The sequence below is a fragment of the Siniperca chuatsi genome, linkage group LG3 (genome assembly GCF_020085105.1).
Source record: "Siniperca chuatsi isolate FFG_IHB_CAS linkage group LG3, ASM2008510v1, whole genome shotgun sequence".
Classification (NCBI taxonomy): domain Eukaryota; kingdom Metazoa; phylum Chordata; class Actinopteri; order Centrarchiformes; family Sinipercidae; genus Siniperca; species Siniperca chuatsi.
Genome location: NC_058044.1, coordinates 25,956,686 through 25,974,267, shown reverse-complemented (window position 1 = coordinate 25,974,267; position 17,582 = coordinate 25,956,686). Strand labels below are relative to the sequence as shown.

General features: G+C 41.4%; 1 protein-coding gene across 6 annotated transcripts in view; it reads right to left on the bottom strand.

Moving 5' to 3' along the window:
- Positions 1-5,976: 5,976 nt before the first annotated feature.
- rgs12b (regulator of G protein signaling 12b) overlaps positions 5,977-17,582 on the bottom strand; it is a 45,850-nt gene continuing 34,244 nt past the window's right edge. The window contains exons 6-18 of one of the 6 annotated variants that reach the window (XM_044190523.1): positions 15,180-15,349; positions 14,441-14,533; positions 14,117-14,260; positions 12,776-12,958; positions 12,272-12,422; positions 11,891-11,985; positions 11,404-11,616; positions 10,371-10,444; positions 10,094-10,220; positions 9,884-9,980; positions 9,654-9,706; positions 8,403-8,574; positions 5,977-8,051 (exon numbers count right to left, since the gene is read on the bottom strand). In XM_044190523.1, coding sequence (XP_044046458.1) covers positions 7,444-8,051; positions 8,403-8,574; positions 9,654-9,706; positions 9,884-9,980; positions 10,094-10,220; positions 10,371-10,444; positions 11,404-11,616; positions 11,891-11,985; positions 12,272-12,422; positions 12,776-12,958; positions 14,117-14,260; positions 14,441-14,533; positions 15,180-15,349 — 2,180 coding nt within the window. In that variant the 3' untranslated portion in view covers positions 5,977-7,443. The remainder of the gene's footprint in view (positions 8,052-8,402; positions 8,575-9,653; positions 9,707-9,883; positions 9,981-10,093; positions 10,221-10,370; positions 10,445-11,403; positions 11,617-11,890; positions 11,986-12,271; positions 12,423-12,775; positions 12,959-14,116; positions 14,261-14,440; positions 14,534-15,179; positions 15,350-17,582) is intronic. The other 5 variants (XM_044190525.1, XM_044190524.1, XM_044190526.1 and 2 more) reach the window with 5 other exon arrangements.

The following is a 17,582-nucleotide window of genomic DNA, read 5'->3' as shown; positions in this document are numbered from 1 at the left end:
GAGAGAGAGAGAGAGAGAGAGAGAGAGAGAGAGAGGAGGTCACTTTTCAAAATAGCCTCTACAGCCCAGGCCCCGCAGGCAGACTGCACTCTCTCCCCAATAATCAGACCACCGAGGCCGCGGGGTCCTGCCAAGTTAGTACAGTTGTCACCCTGCGTCAAGTGCTTATTGTTTACAATGGAACTAATTTGATTAAAACCGCATAACTCGCGCACCTATCACTTAACTCATGAGGCTGGCTCTCAGCCGGCGTTAGACAGGGATTCATGTTGCCTTAATGCTGATCAGTGGGGCCTCAGCTCTGTCTGTGGAAAGCCGGAGGAATCTGTAAAAGCCGGCTCGAGAATAATGCCAATTAAGAGATGTGAAACGAGCAAATTAGCTTCAAATCCACAACAACACATAAATGATTATACAAGATCACTAGTCAAGAAAATATTTTATTATGTGAACATGATATGTCCATATACTGAATGAGCAAATCCTGAGGGCAAAGGGGGACTACAGCAGTCCAGCTGGTTTTACTGTTGTCTCACAGCAACGAGGTCCAGGGTAATATAAATCCTTGCATTGCTCTAGACCAAGGCACTTGACTCAGGACTGGATGTTTTGGGGGTGGTATTACTTCCAGGGCCTCTCTAAGTTCAGGGGCATTTATTCCTGGAATGACGTTTATGAATTTAATGAACTAGCTGGTGGGATAAAGTGCCAGGACAAAGAAGAACAAACACTTATGTCATTCCTTCACTGTGTTATCCTACACAATGCAGACAGCTGACAGTTTCTCATGGCTGCCTTTTCAACATGTTAATTGTAATTCAGGTGGCTGACATGTTGAACCTTTGATAAAGGGGAACTCCAGAGATTTTACACATGAAGATGAGTTTGCTCGCCATGGTTGGTAGGCTACTACTCAGTTTGTGAAAACAGCTGTATCATGTCTTCTGATGATGTCTTGGTCTGGGCTTGAAGAAGGCACATTTTAAACAGAAAATCTGCGTTGACTGAGAACTAACGAAAGATGCTGTGGAGTTGCATTGTGGGAAATGTAGGATCTAACATTTTTAGAGCTTGCCCCATACTGAGGACTGAAAGTCAGAATATTTCAGCCTCTGTGAGTTTGTATTCACAAGTCCCCCAACTTTATAGAAGAGCAATACTAAATTGCTGGAGTACCCCTTTAAATTATAGATGTATGTCAAAATACAGAACCAAAGAACTACTCCTGCAGGGGCACAACAGATACTGATGGAGAAGTTCCAGGAAGTGCAGTGCTGTGTCCCAATTCCGTAGCTCTACTACATGCTCTTTGTATACACTATATACTAATTGTTGTAGATACTGTTTTTGCATTTAACATACAAGATATAAATATACTTTACTTTAGCATTCAAAACATGAGCCGATAAACATAAATCAAACCGTTTTGCCACTTAACCTTCACAACTAGACAGCAAAATGTTTTCCCAAAGATCCAATCGTTATTTTTTGTGTTTTTACTGAGGAGTTCCTGCAGCTGTTTCACCACCACCCACAATTTGTTTGATTTTTTTTGCAGTTGAGCAGCTTCTATCAAGGGTTTTTTAGTCTGCTTACTTACCAACCACTACACTACCAGTGGTGGAAGAAGTACTTAGATCCTTTACTTAAGTAAAAGTAGCAATACCACAATTCAAAAATAATTCCATTACAAGTGAAAGTCCTGCAGTTAAAAAAATGACATACAGAAGTTTTCTAAAAATCAGCAAAGTATACTTAAATTGTTCAAAGTAAAAGTACTCATCATGCAGCATGGTCCCTATTAGAGGTCTATATTGTTATATATTATATTATTGAACATTAATTAATTATTATTGATGCATTAATCTGTAAGAAACATTTTGTTGCCTGTGGCAGCTGGTCGATGTAGATCTAGTTTTAACTTCTGTATATACTGTGAGGTATTTTCATCTAAGCATGCATTATTTTTTATAGGATGATTGTGTTTTTTGTTTGCAAATGATTCATCTGTAGCCAGTGATAATAACTGTGAAAATAAGTACAATATTTCCCTCTGAAATGTAGTGGAATTAGAGTACAAAGTAGCATTAACTGGAAAGTCCCTCAAAGCTGTACTTAAGTACAGTACTTGAGTGAACGTACTTAGTTACTTTCCACCGCTGCACAGTACATACTGAGAATGAGTATGTTGTATGGAAATGGGACACAGCATTTGATTCATCTCAGCCTGCCGCCTTCTAATGGCAGCCCTCCGTGAGGGTTTGGGAGCAGCTGCACAGTTGTTGACGCTGGGCCCTTCGACTCAACTTGACATTGTTTCAGCTGCTGTGAACAACATTGCGGTCAGAGTCACAGAGACAACATCAGCAGGTCAGACAGTCTGTGAGTCAACTAAACATCGGGCTCCTCAAACAAAGGTTGCTTTCAATTTACTCCGGTCTATCTGCCCTTTGCCGTCACTCTGCTCCAACTGTCTCTTGGCTTTGACCATGGAGGGCAAGTCCGAAGTCTGATACACTGCCGACCTCATCCTGCTGCCACGGCAACGCAGCTCCAAGGCCACACCCTCCCACTTCCTGTCCAGCTCTGAACCCTGGGGGCCCCGGAGGTCTCGGGGCCCTCTGCGAGTTTGCCTGCTGTCTTCTGGGTCATGGGTAGCCCCGATTTTGTCCAAATCCAAGGCTCGTTTTGGGGTTGAGTGGTTAGAGCGGGATGAAGGTGACTTGGATTTGCGACGTGAGCGAAGAGGAGGCCGTGGAGGAGGAGGAGGAGAAGGAGGAGAGGGAGGGACCGGGTTGGAAGATGTAGTCCTTCTGCTGGGCATTTTGAAACCTCCTCCTCCTCTTTCCCTCCCTCTCCATTTGTCTCTGTCTTTACCTAAGGAAGAAGAGGCTGCTTTAAAAAGAGGGACAACAAAAGAGACAGACGGAGGAGACAAAAGAAATGACAAAGCACTCACCAGCACTGCAAACAATCCGCATGCAAGGAACACTCAGAGGAAACACAAAATAAGAGCAAAATGTTCTGCATTTGTTGGTAAAAGTCTGTGGTGCAGTGAGAAATGAAATACAAAAACAAGAGCGCACAAACTATGAACTAAAGCTAGAAGATACAGTGCCAAGAAAAAACGTTTGGAATTACTTGCATTTATTTATGAATTTGTCTTAAAATATGGCCTGAGGAATGGGCCAAAGTTTGCTCTGAGCGGTGTGCAGGTCTGATCCACAGCTACTGGAAGTGTTTGATTGAGGTCATTGCTACCAAAGGAGGTTCAACCAGATATTAAATCTAACGATTCATTTACTTTCAGATAACATTTTAGATCAGATAACATTTTATGACTAAATTAAGCAGAAAACCAGGTAATTCCAAAGGGTTCACTCTCTTTATCTTGGCACTGTAGCTTCATCCCTCTGTATGTTTATGTGCATGTGAAGAAGACAGTGAGAAATTAAGAAGAATATTCACATTCTGTCATATGTCACACTCTGACAGCCATGACCAGCATATAGCCAACTGTTGCAACACCACGGACACACACACACACACACACACACACACACACACACACACACACACACAGAGAGCTGGATTGCAGCAGGAAACTAAGTGGATGTGACAGATATTCCCATGCTGGCTGTTGGCTATGACATCATGGGAAAGAGGGTTAGATGGTGCTCACTGTGAATGTGTGTGTGAGTGAAAAGAGACTGTCCCCACATCTTAATACAGACTGCTGCCATCTACTGGCTGAGAGAAACATTTTCAGTGACAGCTGATTTGCCTGTTTGTTCACACAGCTCTATTTTTTTTAATAATTATGTGACTTTGACTTTAAACCTGTTGCTGCTATTGTCTCATTTCTAGCATATCTAGCATGGCTATAGACTCTGGTGAATGTACAGTGGATACAGTACAGTACAGTATATAGTACAAGGCTGTCCCACGTAAGTAGAAGTGCTGCCGCTTGACTTCGATATTACTCAGCTGCAAGTAAAATGACTTGTTACAAAAGGAGGTGAAGTCTGTTTCAGGATTAGCTTTACAAGAGAAGAGGTAACGTTATGAAGAAACATCTTAAAGACCCTACACATCCTTGGTCTACAGGTGTTTCCTCTTATTTCCTGATTAGGCCTCTCCTACACCTTTGTGGGTGTGCAGAGCCTTTAGTGATTGTGCCTTAAAAGTGCAACTGTATACTACTCAACAATAACAAAAAAGTACAAAATATTTCAAGTGAAAATAGAATTACTTATGTTAAGGTGTACTAAAGCAAAAACAAGTAAATAAAAATTACTCAGTTCAGTAACTACAGTACTTTCAATTAGTTAATTTCCAACCCTGGATATAATACAGTGCGATCCAGTTTGCCTAAGTTCAGCTGAGGAAGTGTTTTCTCTCCTTCTCTTCCTCCTATTCCTCTTTCTGTCCACCATAGTTTTATTCCTTCTCTCACCAGCAGATGGAGCCATTTGAGATCAAAAGCCAAATTGTGCTGATACACTAGGAGGTGACTATTTAGTTGACCAGTGGACATGGGCAATGGTCCCAGCAAGTGCCAGTGAATTGAAACACCAAGCCCAAACTGTATTCATATAACAGCTTCTGTGAACAAGGTTTTCCTCATGCAATTACAGCAACAAAACACCCAGAGATTGGTTTACTTCCAAGAAATCTCAGCACTTAATAATCTCTTTTTTTTTGCTCTTTTTTAATCCTCATCTGAAAAATGTATAATACTACAAAGGAAACAACTATCAACTGTCCTCATGAATACAGATTCTTGTTTTTTTGTCCTTTCCTATCTATTTTCCTGACATTGTCCTTGACAGAGTCTTATCTGAACACTTAAAAAATCCCACAGACTCATACATCACAGCCAGACAGGAACTTGTGTTTTTTGTGTGTCTGTGTGTGTAAGTGAGAGGGGAGAAAGTGGAACAGGCAAAGATATTTTATCTCTCTTTCTCTAATGTTTTGCTTAACTATATGGACCGGTTAAATACAGTTGCTGCTGTTGTCACATGTCAGTCCCGGAGGAAACACAAACACAACAAACAACACTGAAGAATTATTCTAATGAAAACCGCTGCAGAATAAGATCATCATGTGATGTTGTGATGCAAAAGATACACACAGATGTAGACACTCTGTGTTTGTACGTGAGCACGAGCATGTATGTGTCAAGTGTGTGTGTGTGTGTGTGTGTGTGTGTGTGTGTGAGAGGATAAGGAAGAAACAGAACCTAGTTTTGTTTGTGGGCTGCCAAAGAGCCCAGCATGACAAAGCTTGCCTAACAAGGCATTGAGCAGAGGGGAACCCATGCATAGCTAATAGCCCAGTCCCCCCAAAAGCCTTTGTACCCCGAAACAAAAGCCCTGTCCTTCAGACAAACACACACACACACACAGAAGAAGCAACAGAGAGAGGAGAGGAATATCAAGTAAGATAAATAGGAGAGAGGTGGTACAGATGGAGTCAGGTGGTCAGAGGTCAAAAACAGAAGGAAAAATAAACTGAAGAATCCATACATATATATATATATATATATATGTATAGCTGTCATATAAATGTAGTGGAGTAAAATGTACGTAGTTCCCTCTGAAATGTGGTGGAGTAGAAGTATAAAGTGTAGCAGAAAATGTAAATACTCAAGTAAAGTACCTCAAAACTGTACTTCACTAACTGTACTGACATTTACTGAGGTACAGTTACATTCCACCACTGGTTATTACCATGGTGATATTCTGTTTGACATTAAAAATCAGGATTATGAAGACGCACAGAAATGCTTTAACCTTAGATGAAAAACGACATGTAAACATTGATTCCAGTTCAGTGCCTCCATGCACAGAAGTGCTGAGGACAAATTTGAGGCACATACTTATAACAAATGAAGTGAGGCAAACAGAATAAATCGGATATTATTGAAAGTCTAAGAAAAGAAAGGAGGCCGCTCACATGAGGCTCTACAGGGAGAGTTCAACCTTTAAAACATTTATTTGATCTATTTACAGACAGTACAGCCAACTGAACAGAACAGAGGATAATTGATTTCTATTGTGACACAACTGAAGAAACAGCATGGCTGCATTGCAATTCAACAATGACTATAGCAATACGGTGATTTCACAAAGTTGACTATATACAAATGAATACTTCGATCGAAAAAATGAAAAGGATGTGGGATAAATTAATAGTACAGGATGAAGTAAGAGTAAAACCTTTAAAAAGTGAAATGGTTTGTGTTGTTAGTCCATGTTTTCCAGCTAAAACCCTGCAGGGAAAGACAGTTTGAAACACTGATGAATTGCTACACTGTGGAAAAAAAACAAAAAACTGATGCTGCTGTGTGATGTAGCGTAAAGACGAAAAATGGAGATGAAAAAGAGAAAACTGCTCATGTACAGTCAATGCAGACGTTTCTGATAATTTGGTCAGAGAGTGGGATTGCATGTGTCTGCACTCGCTATATTCTGTTAGCAACAAATGACACGAGAAATGCCTGAGGTGAGAGAAAAGTGGTGGAAACACAGAATGTACTGTGCTCAAGTGGATAAGAACAGCTGAGCAAATGTGTGTGTTCATGGCACTGTAGCATATGTTTGTATTTATGGGGTCAGGCCCGCTGTGTCAGCAAGCAGTGTGCTAAAAAGCATGTAATAAGTTAATAATACATGGTCCACTTAAAAGTGCAGTGACGTAGCCTCCATACCACTGAGGATTTGGAACAGCTTGTGATTGTTAGCAAATTGTTTTCTGGCCCTATGGCAGCTCAACCACTTGTAGAGTGAAACTGACATTTTGAAAGGTTAAAGCAAAAAAAGAAAAGGGAGAAAATATTTTTTAAAAATGTGTAAAGATGTGTAAAGTCTTGTTTGTAATTGGCTAAAGTGCATTGTTAGATTCTGTACACTGGGGGGGATGGAGGAGGGAGTTTGGCACTGGTCAACACCAATTCATCCTGAGCTCGTCCTCGAGCTTACATCTCCAGAAAAAAAAGGTTCACATAGATACACACCACGCCTGGAAACTCCAAAGACAAGTTCTGTCCAAGCCTAATGCATCCATTTTCCTCTCTTCGTGTGTCTAACCTAACTTCAGGCTGTTGTTGACTTATAGCAGATGCTGGCCGCAAGGTGGTGCATACATCACTATATCAACTCACTACATCCATTGTTTGACTAAATTAACACTCATTTCTACTGCATGTGATGAAAGTCTCAGCTCAATCTTTTACATTATTTACTGTATTTTACACTTGAATCTAGAATTAAATGTTCCGTAATTTTAATTAGACAGTAGAAAGTGATTTATGAAATTAAAGGAGGAGATCTGGATGCATTCTGGGCCAACAAGAAACTTCAAACTGACTTTAATGGGTCTCCAGTCCCGCTCACAGTCAGGTGAAGGAAGAGGTGAAAGTTCAAAAGTTTCAAGAGTTCACACAGGGGCAGTACCTGAGCTAGGCCGACAGTCCTGTGCTTGTTGTTGGGGTCGGGGGTGGGGTTTGTACTGTAGGGCTGAGGGAGTGACGTAGTTGAGGCTGGGGCTGTTAATGTCCCCCTCTCCCACAAGAGTTAGATCAGACAGGGTGTCCTCCACCAGCATCTGGACAGATTCTCCCCTGACAGAGTCCTGGAGGAGACAACGCTGGGCACCCTGGGACGGGTGGATGGGGGAGATGGTGCCAAGATATGGAGGAGGTGGTCTGGTTTTCCTCCCCCCTCCACTCTCAGTGCCCAGTGCAGAGTCCAAGCTCTGGGACTGATGGCTTGCGTTGAGCAAGTGGGTGCCGCCTCCTCCTCCCCTGTCGTTGCTGTTCGCCTTATTGCCCTGGCGACCGCTGCTAGGGAGGCTGCCGTTGTTGGGGTTACGGGAATACGGGGTGGAGCAACTGGGCTCAGGGTCGTAGGGAGGAGGCACAGCCTGGTTGGTTTCCACTGGCGACAGGCGCAGAAAGTCTGGGAGCTGCAGGTCGCTTTTGTTTAGCAGGCCTCGCTGGTCGTCTGCTCGGTTGCTCTGAGCTTTGGATATGAGGTTGAAGAACTCTGCAGGCAAACACGCACACACAACAAACAGAAACAGGTGTACAGACACACATAAGCACACACACATTCATGCATGTGCACACACACTCACACAAATTAATGATCACCCAAAATGACATCTTAAAAAACAGTAAAACACATTCATTGTAATTCAGAAAACATGCAGCAGAGGGTGTGTATTAATCAGTTAGACAAGTCAAAGCTACATTCAGTGTGAGCAGGGGTGACTGTGCTACATGTAGCTAGCTAGCTTTGAAAGCATTTGCCTGCAGACAGGCAAAAGGGTTAGTGTGATCACAGTAACAAAGCTACAGAAACAAAAGAGACAGAGGGCGGTCGTTCAGTCTTTACCTTCAGCTTCGTCTATATTAATCTTTTTCTGCTTTCTTTTCTCCGGAGCCTTATGGAGAGAGACAGAGTGGTTGGGTAAGGGCTGGCTGCGTGTGTCAGGGCTGGGCCCAGCCTTGCCGTTTTCCCCATGGGGGTGGGCTGAACCAGCTTTCCCTGATGGCCTGTCCTCCCCCTGGGGGCCACAAGGAGAGCGGAGCAGGGCATTAAAGCCCTGGTGAGTCATGATGGTGCAAATATGGGCACAAGTAATGACAACACGTGGGGACTAGTGCTACTGAAAGTGAGGATGGTGACAAATTGTAAAATGAGAACAATTTGATGGGGGGTAGGGGCCACAAGTTTCAAAGACGCTGCTTTTGAGAAGAAGGACAATTAAATGGGATCAAAGTAATTATGATAATGAAATTGTTGGTTATGTGTAATTGATAATCGTTGACATGTATTGAAAATAATTCTATATAAAACATATATCTTTGATAAATTCTAATTAAAAGACAGGTGGGATGTTCCATTCAGACAACCGCAATGCCCAACACTGTGTGTACTAAGCATTACCAACATGTAGGGTAACAGTAACACACACCACAACACCAGAGGGACCAACTTTCTACTACTTAAAGCCACACTACTGCCCTTGAAGTGGGAAACAGCCTGTTTTTTGTGTGTTTTTTAAAAAAAAGGTTCTTGTAAAATCAACCAAGAAAGCAATAAATGACCATTTCAGATGGTCATCAATAAGATTAAACCCCAATAATATCAAGGAAACCTAGACAGCAATCTAAATTACTACTGCCACCAACAAATAAGTCCTTTCTAGGTGCACAGAGGGAGGGAGTTTTCGAGGTTCTGAGACCCAGCAAATGCTCTGCGAGGCTGGGCTACTAACACCTGGCCACTGGGTTATGGAAAAAAGAGAACCAGCAAACCAGAGAGAAAAGTTGATGATGCATTCGGCCACAGGCAGACCACAATAATGGAACATTAGGAACCTTGAGAGTGTGACGAGGCTCTCGGCCCCACAGCAACAGTGCACATAAATACAGTCACACACAGCCCGAATGCTGCCAGAGACACACATCATACACCTGCGTACATTTTTAACACATTGCAAACAGACATGGGTGATTGAAGACAGCAAGAGAGACACTTAGTAGCGTGACATCATCAACCAGGAAGTGGGACATTTGGTGGGTTATGGAACATTCCAGAGCGAGAAGAAAATGGTAAATAAGAAGCTGGAGGAGATCTTACTGTTGCTGGTTGGTTTCTGCTTGTTGAGGGGACTACTACTTTCTGTTTGTCTGCTGAATGAAGGAAAGAGAGCAGATGTAGAGATACAGATGCAAAAATGATAATTAATATAATATAATAATAATTGAGACAGTAATACAAGTACTAGGTTTTTGTTAAGTATTTTGTCAATGAGAGACAGCAGGTTAAATTTATTATTGACAGCAACTGCATGTGTGTGTGTTCCTTACCTTTTCCAGGAGTGTGTTCTGCTATATCTAATACCACTCGCAGCCCGTCCAGGTTGGATATAGGAAGACCTAGATCTAATGGCTCCAACTCCCCACTCTGCATTGCACAGACACAGACACAGATACAAACAGTTTGACGTCATCACATTCACAGCCTGTATGTCTATTTCCTTCTGTATCTACAGGGAGCCAGAATGAGGGGGGACTTACAATGCGTGCCACCAAGTCAGAGAGGTGCAGGCCATATTTGGCCACCACAGGTCTGAGGACCTCAGTCACTGGCTTGGTGGGCTTCGCTTTTAAGCCCACTGAACGGTTAATAGGGACCAAGTCGAGTCTGCAAAAGAAGAAAACAGAATTCAAGTTTTCTGTAGCCGCTGCACAAGTGGAAATTGTGGTTTCAAGACCAGCATTTACTCTCAGTATAATTCCTTGTATTGGTTTGAAATGTTTGAAAGCTTATGGTGATTACTGCATTTTACTGTACCTGAAGAGAGTGCGTTTTTCTAGTCGGAGGTCCCGAGAGCACAATGTCATACAGTCTTGGTCCAAAACAAGTGGCTGAGAGAGTGAGACAGAGAAAAAGAGAGAAGTCATCATGAAAGACGTACAGTTAGTTGCCCAACCCCAAAGTGTGATCACTGACTGTTAAATAAAAGAGCACAAGATAAACCTGTGAAAATCACTGCTCTCTGACCCTCTGACTGATATGAAATGCTTCTTTCTAGGTAGGACGGTGTAGTCCCTCATTCGTCCAGGTGTGTTCTATCGTAGAAAAGGTTTCAGTCGTAGTCATCTGGACACTGTTTTCAGAATCAAGACGTTTCGGCTCCCATCCGGAAGTCATTCTCAATTGTGAAAAAATTGGACGGGAACTGGAAATTTAAGCTAATCTGAGTTACATAAGCCCTGCCCTCAGGAGGGGATCTGCCTGAGTATCTGTTAATAGCTAGTTATTAAAACTAGCTATTAGAAACTAGCTATTAACAGATGACTACGACTGAAACTTCTTTCTAGGTAGTTGTAATCATCATTTCTTACAGCTGCATTAATATTTTTTTGGCCGCATGCAGAACTCCACAAGAAGCTGAAAATCAAACATATTGTTTGTTGTTGTTGACATATAGTGACCTTATAAAGTTGATATGGCTAACATGTTAACAAACTATTGCCTGTTTGAGCACTGAGACAGTAAAGTTACGGGCTATAAAACAAAAAAAATGAGCTGAAAGACATTAAAGCGCCCCGTAGAACTGAGAGGAACTGCAGAGTCAGGTGATAATTCTGTGGGTTCATCACTACAAGCGACATCTTGCACATTACACAGTCTTTTGACCTATTATTTATATAAAAATATTGATTAATGCTGCTTTAAAATTTTTTAGGTAACAACCAGACTTCATTTTGGTTGCTTAATTTGGTGTAGTGTGATTTGTTGTGGTTGTTAATAATTTGTATAAGAGCTTTGAAGCCCAAAATAAAAAGTATTTAGGACAACCCCACATCCACTTGTGTTGTACCTTCTCCCCTCCAACCAGGAAGAGGTCTATAGCTGCCAGGTTGATGCAGAGCTTCTCACAAAGGCCCAGCAGCAGGTCTCTGATAGACACGCCAGCCCTCAGTGGCACAGAGCAACATGAGCCATCTGGCAAGCTTATGTTACACTGCCTCAAGGGGGCGCTGCCCCCTCCGCGCTCTGTTGACACTGATACTGCGCCACGGGAAACATCACCCTGAAGGAAGAAAACAGAGACAGAGATGGGGAGAGGCAGAGGAGATAGTGAGAGGAGGGTTTGAAAAATAAGATACAATGGAAATGGAGGTTGAGAGGAAGAAAAACAGACATTATTTCAGTATTCAGTGTTTTTTGTTTGAATTGCTTTTAAAACAGATTAATTGAGAGGAAGAGGGTGAAGATAAAGCTGCTCCATGCTGAAATGAATGTCTATGTGACCATTAGTGTAATGTCTAAACTAATTATCTGGTGATGTCTCTTTCCAGACTGACCTCGTTCCTCCCCGACCCTGACGTCCCCAGCTCCAGACTGGCTCCTGAAGACAGCGAACCCTGGGATTCACGGCGACCATTGCTGCCAGAGAAATCTGAAAAATAATACACTCATCAGTAGTGTCTAGAAGAAAGACAAACAAGGGAATAATTCCAAACCTCTACATCCAAAATAAAAAATAGCCCTCCAATTTGAACAGCTCTTTCTATCTCTTCCAATAGGTGTTTAAAATTAGCAAAGCAGTTTAAAAATAGCATATGAACTTTAAAGAATCACTGTTTGGTGGTCTGTGTTACTGAACCAGCAATTTTGTAATTGATTCAAGGATATTTTTTGTTAAGAATTAAACTCTTCAACTTAAAATGTTCAAAACTACTAACTGTAGTTGAAGTCGGCCAGCTCTCGTTTCTTCGGGCCTTTGCCGAAGCTCCTGTTGCGGGACCAGGAGAAGAACATGCCTTTCTTCCGGTCTCCTAAATCATCCCGGGTGTCCTCATTTAAAGATCTACCTGACTTGCTCTTTTTGTCCTCCTATAAAACACAAACGAAATAAATGAAGAGGGGTAGAGACAGAGGCACAAACTGTCTATTCTACTACATAACAATACGCAGAATCATTCCACCTCTTAAAAATAATTAGGACTTTTTTATAAGGTTCATTTTACAAAAGTGTAAAAGCAATTCTGTGATTCTCATCCTATTGAAATTCATAGACCATTTTCATTTTGGCTCATTTAACTGCAATTAAAATTTTAATTAGAAGCAATATTTCCCAAATCTATTTCCCAATTACCCAATGTTTCTGTGTATCCTGACACTATTACTGTGAAAACTGTGACAAGACACAGCCAAGAGGTGTTTGTGGAGGCTCTCTGTTGTGTTACCTTCTTGGGTGTGGAGAGGTTGGAGCGGTCGGAGCCGGTGGTGCTGTGTTTGGAGGTGGGGCTGCTGGGGATGTGGTAAGGGTCAGGCAGGGGCCTCCCCTCCACCTCCGCCAGCATGCACTCCTGGTACAGCAGAGACTTGAGAAACCGAGTGTAGCTGTCGAACTTCATCAGGTTGAAGATCTAAAGGGGTGAAAAGGAAGGAAAGAAGTAATCAGTAGGCAACAGAAAATGCAGGAAGGAATGAAGAAGCACACAAAAAGGCAAAACAAGAAAGGAAATGGGATGGAAGGCAAGAAGAGGTGACAGAAAAATTTGTAATGGTAAAAGGATTGACGAAAGAAAGGACGAACTAAGATCAAGAAAGACAGAAAAGAAAGTAGAGAGAATGAAAGGAGGAGGTGAGAAAAACGATGATTAAAGAGGATTAAGGATGGCAAAATAAAGAGTAACAGAGGGACAGATGTTTACAGATGTTGAAAGCACATGGAAGAATTCAACATAAGTCTAATATCCTATATTAATGTTGTTCGCGTTGAATTTTTTTTTTTTCTTGGAGCCCTAAAATCTAACATTGATCCGCAGAATGGCGCTAAAGGACAAGGCCATGGGTTTCTAAAAATCAAATGTGTCTGTCCTCTTGGGAGCATTAATGTGCTCCTAAATTGCATAGCAATCTGCCTGTTAGATTGTGATATTTCTTGTGTAAAAGTGGGGCAGAAAATATAAAGAGATGGATTTATATGTGTGTATGTATGTGTGTATGTTTGAGTCCACATGTGTGTGTAAGTCTGACTGACCCAAAATCTTAAGTCAATGGCGCCATGAGATCTTGACGAGCCAAGGGGTATTATTGGAAAAGCTTATCTCAGGCTTTGGTGTGTGTGTTTGTGTGTGTGTGTGTGTGTGTGTGTGCGTGTGTGTGCGTGTCTTTGGGAGAATATGTGTTCATGTTTGATGTGTAAAAATATAGAAGGTGATGGTGAGGAGGATATCCTTCTAGCCTTGTGACTCTTATCACAGTTTGAACATCTGAGCTCAGCTGCTGAAATCAATAGAGCTTTTCAGCAATTTCCCCCCCTCCACGACATGCACATCTAAAAAGCCATTCACCTTATGTTGTGTGAGCTAGTAATACTAGTACATTTTCAATAGAGGTCTGTTTTGATTCAGTTTTATGAGTAATAATAAATTTGTCCTTCAGGGAAAGCCTCTATTCACTTCCCTCTCACGAGGAAGGTCAGAGGTCAGTGTCATCTGGAGCAGATGCTTGTTTGGCAGAAGTGGTTGCTAATTACCTTGAGATTTTAATAAATAGGTTGTGTTTGGTGCATGTGCTACCTGCAGTTGCTGCTCCTTGAACATGTCAGGTCGAGGGGCGTTGAGTATGTCATCAGCGAGCTGAGCTTGACTATCTATGTTGACCGGTGTTGTGGCTTTACTGGACAGGAAGCTATTGTAGATCTCCCTGGCACGCTGAGAGAGCTGGAGAAGGTAGGAGGGTCAGGCAGAATGAGGAGAAGAGGTCAAGGTATAGATAGAAAGACACGGTGATAGGACAGAGAGAAAGAGAAGATGAGAGCTGATTAACACATAAAACTTTCCCTCATTATTGCTAGAGGGGTGGAAATGGATGCATGTGTGAGATCAAACAATGTCTGTTACCTGCTTCTTGTCATTCTCAGGGACGTGGCTGAAGAACTCACAAGCCTGCCAGAACAGGATATTCTCCTCACTGAACTCTTTCTTGAGGAACTCCTGCAGCACAAGAATTAAATGTGGATCAAAAATGAGGAAAAATCATCAAACTAATATATACACAAAGTCAGAAGACAGAAGTGTATTCACAATAATACAGCGGGGTTAGTGTATAGCACTTAAGCAGTCTGTAGTGGTCTGTCAACACCTGCTTTCCACACAGGCAACTTTTGAGATTTTATTTTGTTTTAGATTTTAAAAAAATATTTGCATGAGGTAGTTGGTCAGCCTGACATGACCAACCAAATGATATGACCACAACATACAGTTCAAAAGCAGCTTTTAACTTGTCTGTAACTTGTCTCTACAGAAAAGTCTTTAGAATATGCCCATTCCAACCTTCCAACAATGCTGTAAAGGACTTTAAAGTATACAATATAAGGCCTTCAATCAGGTCATTACAATGCTGCAAGGTGAGAGATATGGCCAACACTAGCTGGCACAAAACAACAAACTCCCAAATACATTTTTACTATTTGATAGACTCCTCACATCACATTTTTTCTTGTGGAAACCCCACCTGACAGAAGCATAACTGATTTAGCTTTTAACTTTGCAATATTAATTAGAAAGGTTTGCTGAGGAAACATAGCCTATCTGTTATGTGAATGTGCTGGCCAACGCTACTCATGTGCTGTTATAGTACCGAGAAGTAGCGGACTCCCACGGGGTCCTGCAGCAGTCTCTCGAAGCAGACAGCCCAGCTGGCCACTCTCCTCTCAGTGTGGCGCCGGTGGCTCTGAACACTAGGCAGGCTGGCATTACTGTTCAGACTGTTGTCGCTGCTGCAACCCTGCAGCTCCACGCTGTTAAGCTCTGTTCACACACACACACACACACACACACACACACACACACACACACACACACACAAACACACACACAAACAAATATAATAAGTAATAAGTAATAGTGCAATAATGAGTACTGTTAAGTTAATTGGCTACACTTAACTTGATAGTACTCATTATTGCACTATTACTTATTACTTATTTTATTACAGTGTATTATACTGTACATACTTATCAACCTCTAAATCCACTTTGGTACTTACACTTATTTTAGCTTTTATACTTATCCACTTTGTACTTAATTTATCTTACCTGTATTATAGTGTATTATATTTTGATTTGCTTAGTACTTCTATTCCTTCTTTTCCTGTGTGTATTGACGTGATACTGAGCAGCTGTAATGAAAGAGTTTCCCCTCTGGGATCAATAAAGTATTTCTGATTATGATTCTGATTCTGAAACAAATACACACAACATCAAATAATTGTAGTGGTAGTGACTTCAGTAGAGCTGAGAGTCTCTAGGTACCTTCCAATTTGACTTGATTCAGTGGCAATGATTAAAAAAAATATCTTTGATGCATCTCAATTTTTGATTTCCATACTTTTTCTTTCCTTATGCGCACAAAACAACAGTATAATCATTGGGTGGTATGGTCTGGGCTGAATGATGTGATTAAAATCAATATTAAGATAAATAAAAATATAATTGTCTGCAGGGGCTTAACCTGAAGGCAGCACTGTCAGCAGCATAGTCTAGACCTGGGCCCGGTGTGTCCCAGGTGTGTTCCATGCCGATGCCAGAGTAGCAGCCAGTCCAGTGAGACCTCTTCTACCCACACATGTCCCTGCTGTGCTTTATCTGTCGCGTTGCAACACAACGCCACTACAGCACACTTTCACTCATACAATCCCTACAATACTGATATTACAGATTTGATCTACTCATTTGTTTGAACTATTTTCAACTCATCTGTTGTAAATATATATATATATTTTTATTTAGTATACCTAGGTGTCTCCTATTCTTGCCACAGTCCAAGCACCAGGCTGTGACGTAATATACTGTATATCACAATAGGGCAAATATATGCAAAATCACATATGAAATAATCAAACTGAATACAAGTAACTGTGTTCCACTGTTATACATTATATTAGACAAAACTTGGATAAACAAAAACTAGTTCAGTTGTGGACAAGAGAGTTGCGTAAAATAATAAATAATGTGATATGATCATAACATCACGGTACGATTCTACCTAAAGTCAATAAACAAAAACACTGAGAAAGATAATGTACTTCCACTATCACTTATCAGTGCAACAGAAGTATCTCAAGTAGCTGCCAGTATCCCTGCAGCTCCATGCTGTTCAGATCAGTTCAGAACTGTTGAAAGTGTGTCAACAACATGCTCCAATGCACACGTTGTCTTTGTTTTTTATGTTTCACAGTGTAGTTAGTATAATCTTGAACAACTCCAAACAGTATTAAACTATTTGCCTAACATCTTGAACACTGTAGCTACACTTTTGTACTGTACATACACTCAATTAAAATAAGTTTTACTCATATTAACATTCCAGTTAAAGAGTTTTGTGCATGGACGCTTAACCATTGTAAGGAGAGTCCCAATGCATTTAAGAATCGATTATTTTTCCCACCACTAGACTTCAGTACTTCTATGTTAGACAGATGTGCAAAGCAAAGGCACAGAGAGAAGCTGAGAATAACCAGAATAACGGAGCTTCGGGCCTGATGAACTGAAGTGGGCTGCTCAGTTGCGATAAAACAAAATACAAGAACAGCCAGAGGGAAGGCATCACCGGTCAGGTGCCCGTAAATCCTGTAAATAAACTGAAAGACCAGTATGCTGCCCACAGCGAAAGCCTTGTGGGATTCAAAAGTTGGAAACTTGGCTATTAATGGATAATTCCGGTGTGATTTTCCCTTTTGCACATTTTTCACCAGTTTAATGCTATCAATGACAGTTTTCACACTGATATTTTTAATTAGTTTTTAAAGGATATTGTTAATTAGTTTTCCCAAACCGTTCGGCTCATTCACTCTCATTCAGTTTCAAACTGCATAGACTTAAGTCATTAATGGTAATGTATTGCTGTGAATAAGAGGCAAACATCAGTCCATCCATTCTGTTAACCACTTGTCCTGTTCAGTGTCACAGGGGCTGGAGTCTGTCACAACACACACCCTGGATAGATCACCAGTCTATCACAGAGACAGGTCAACACTATAAAG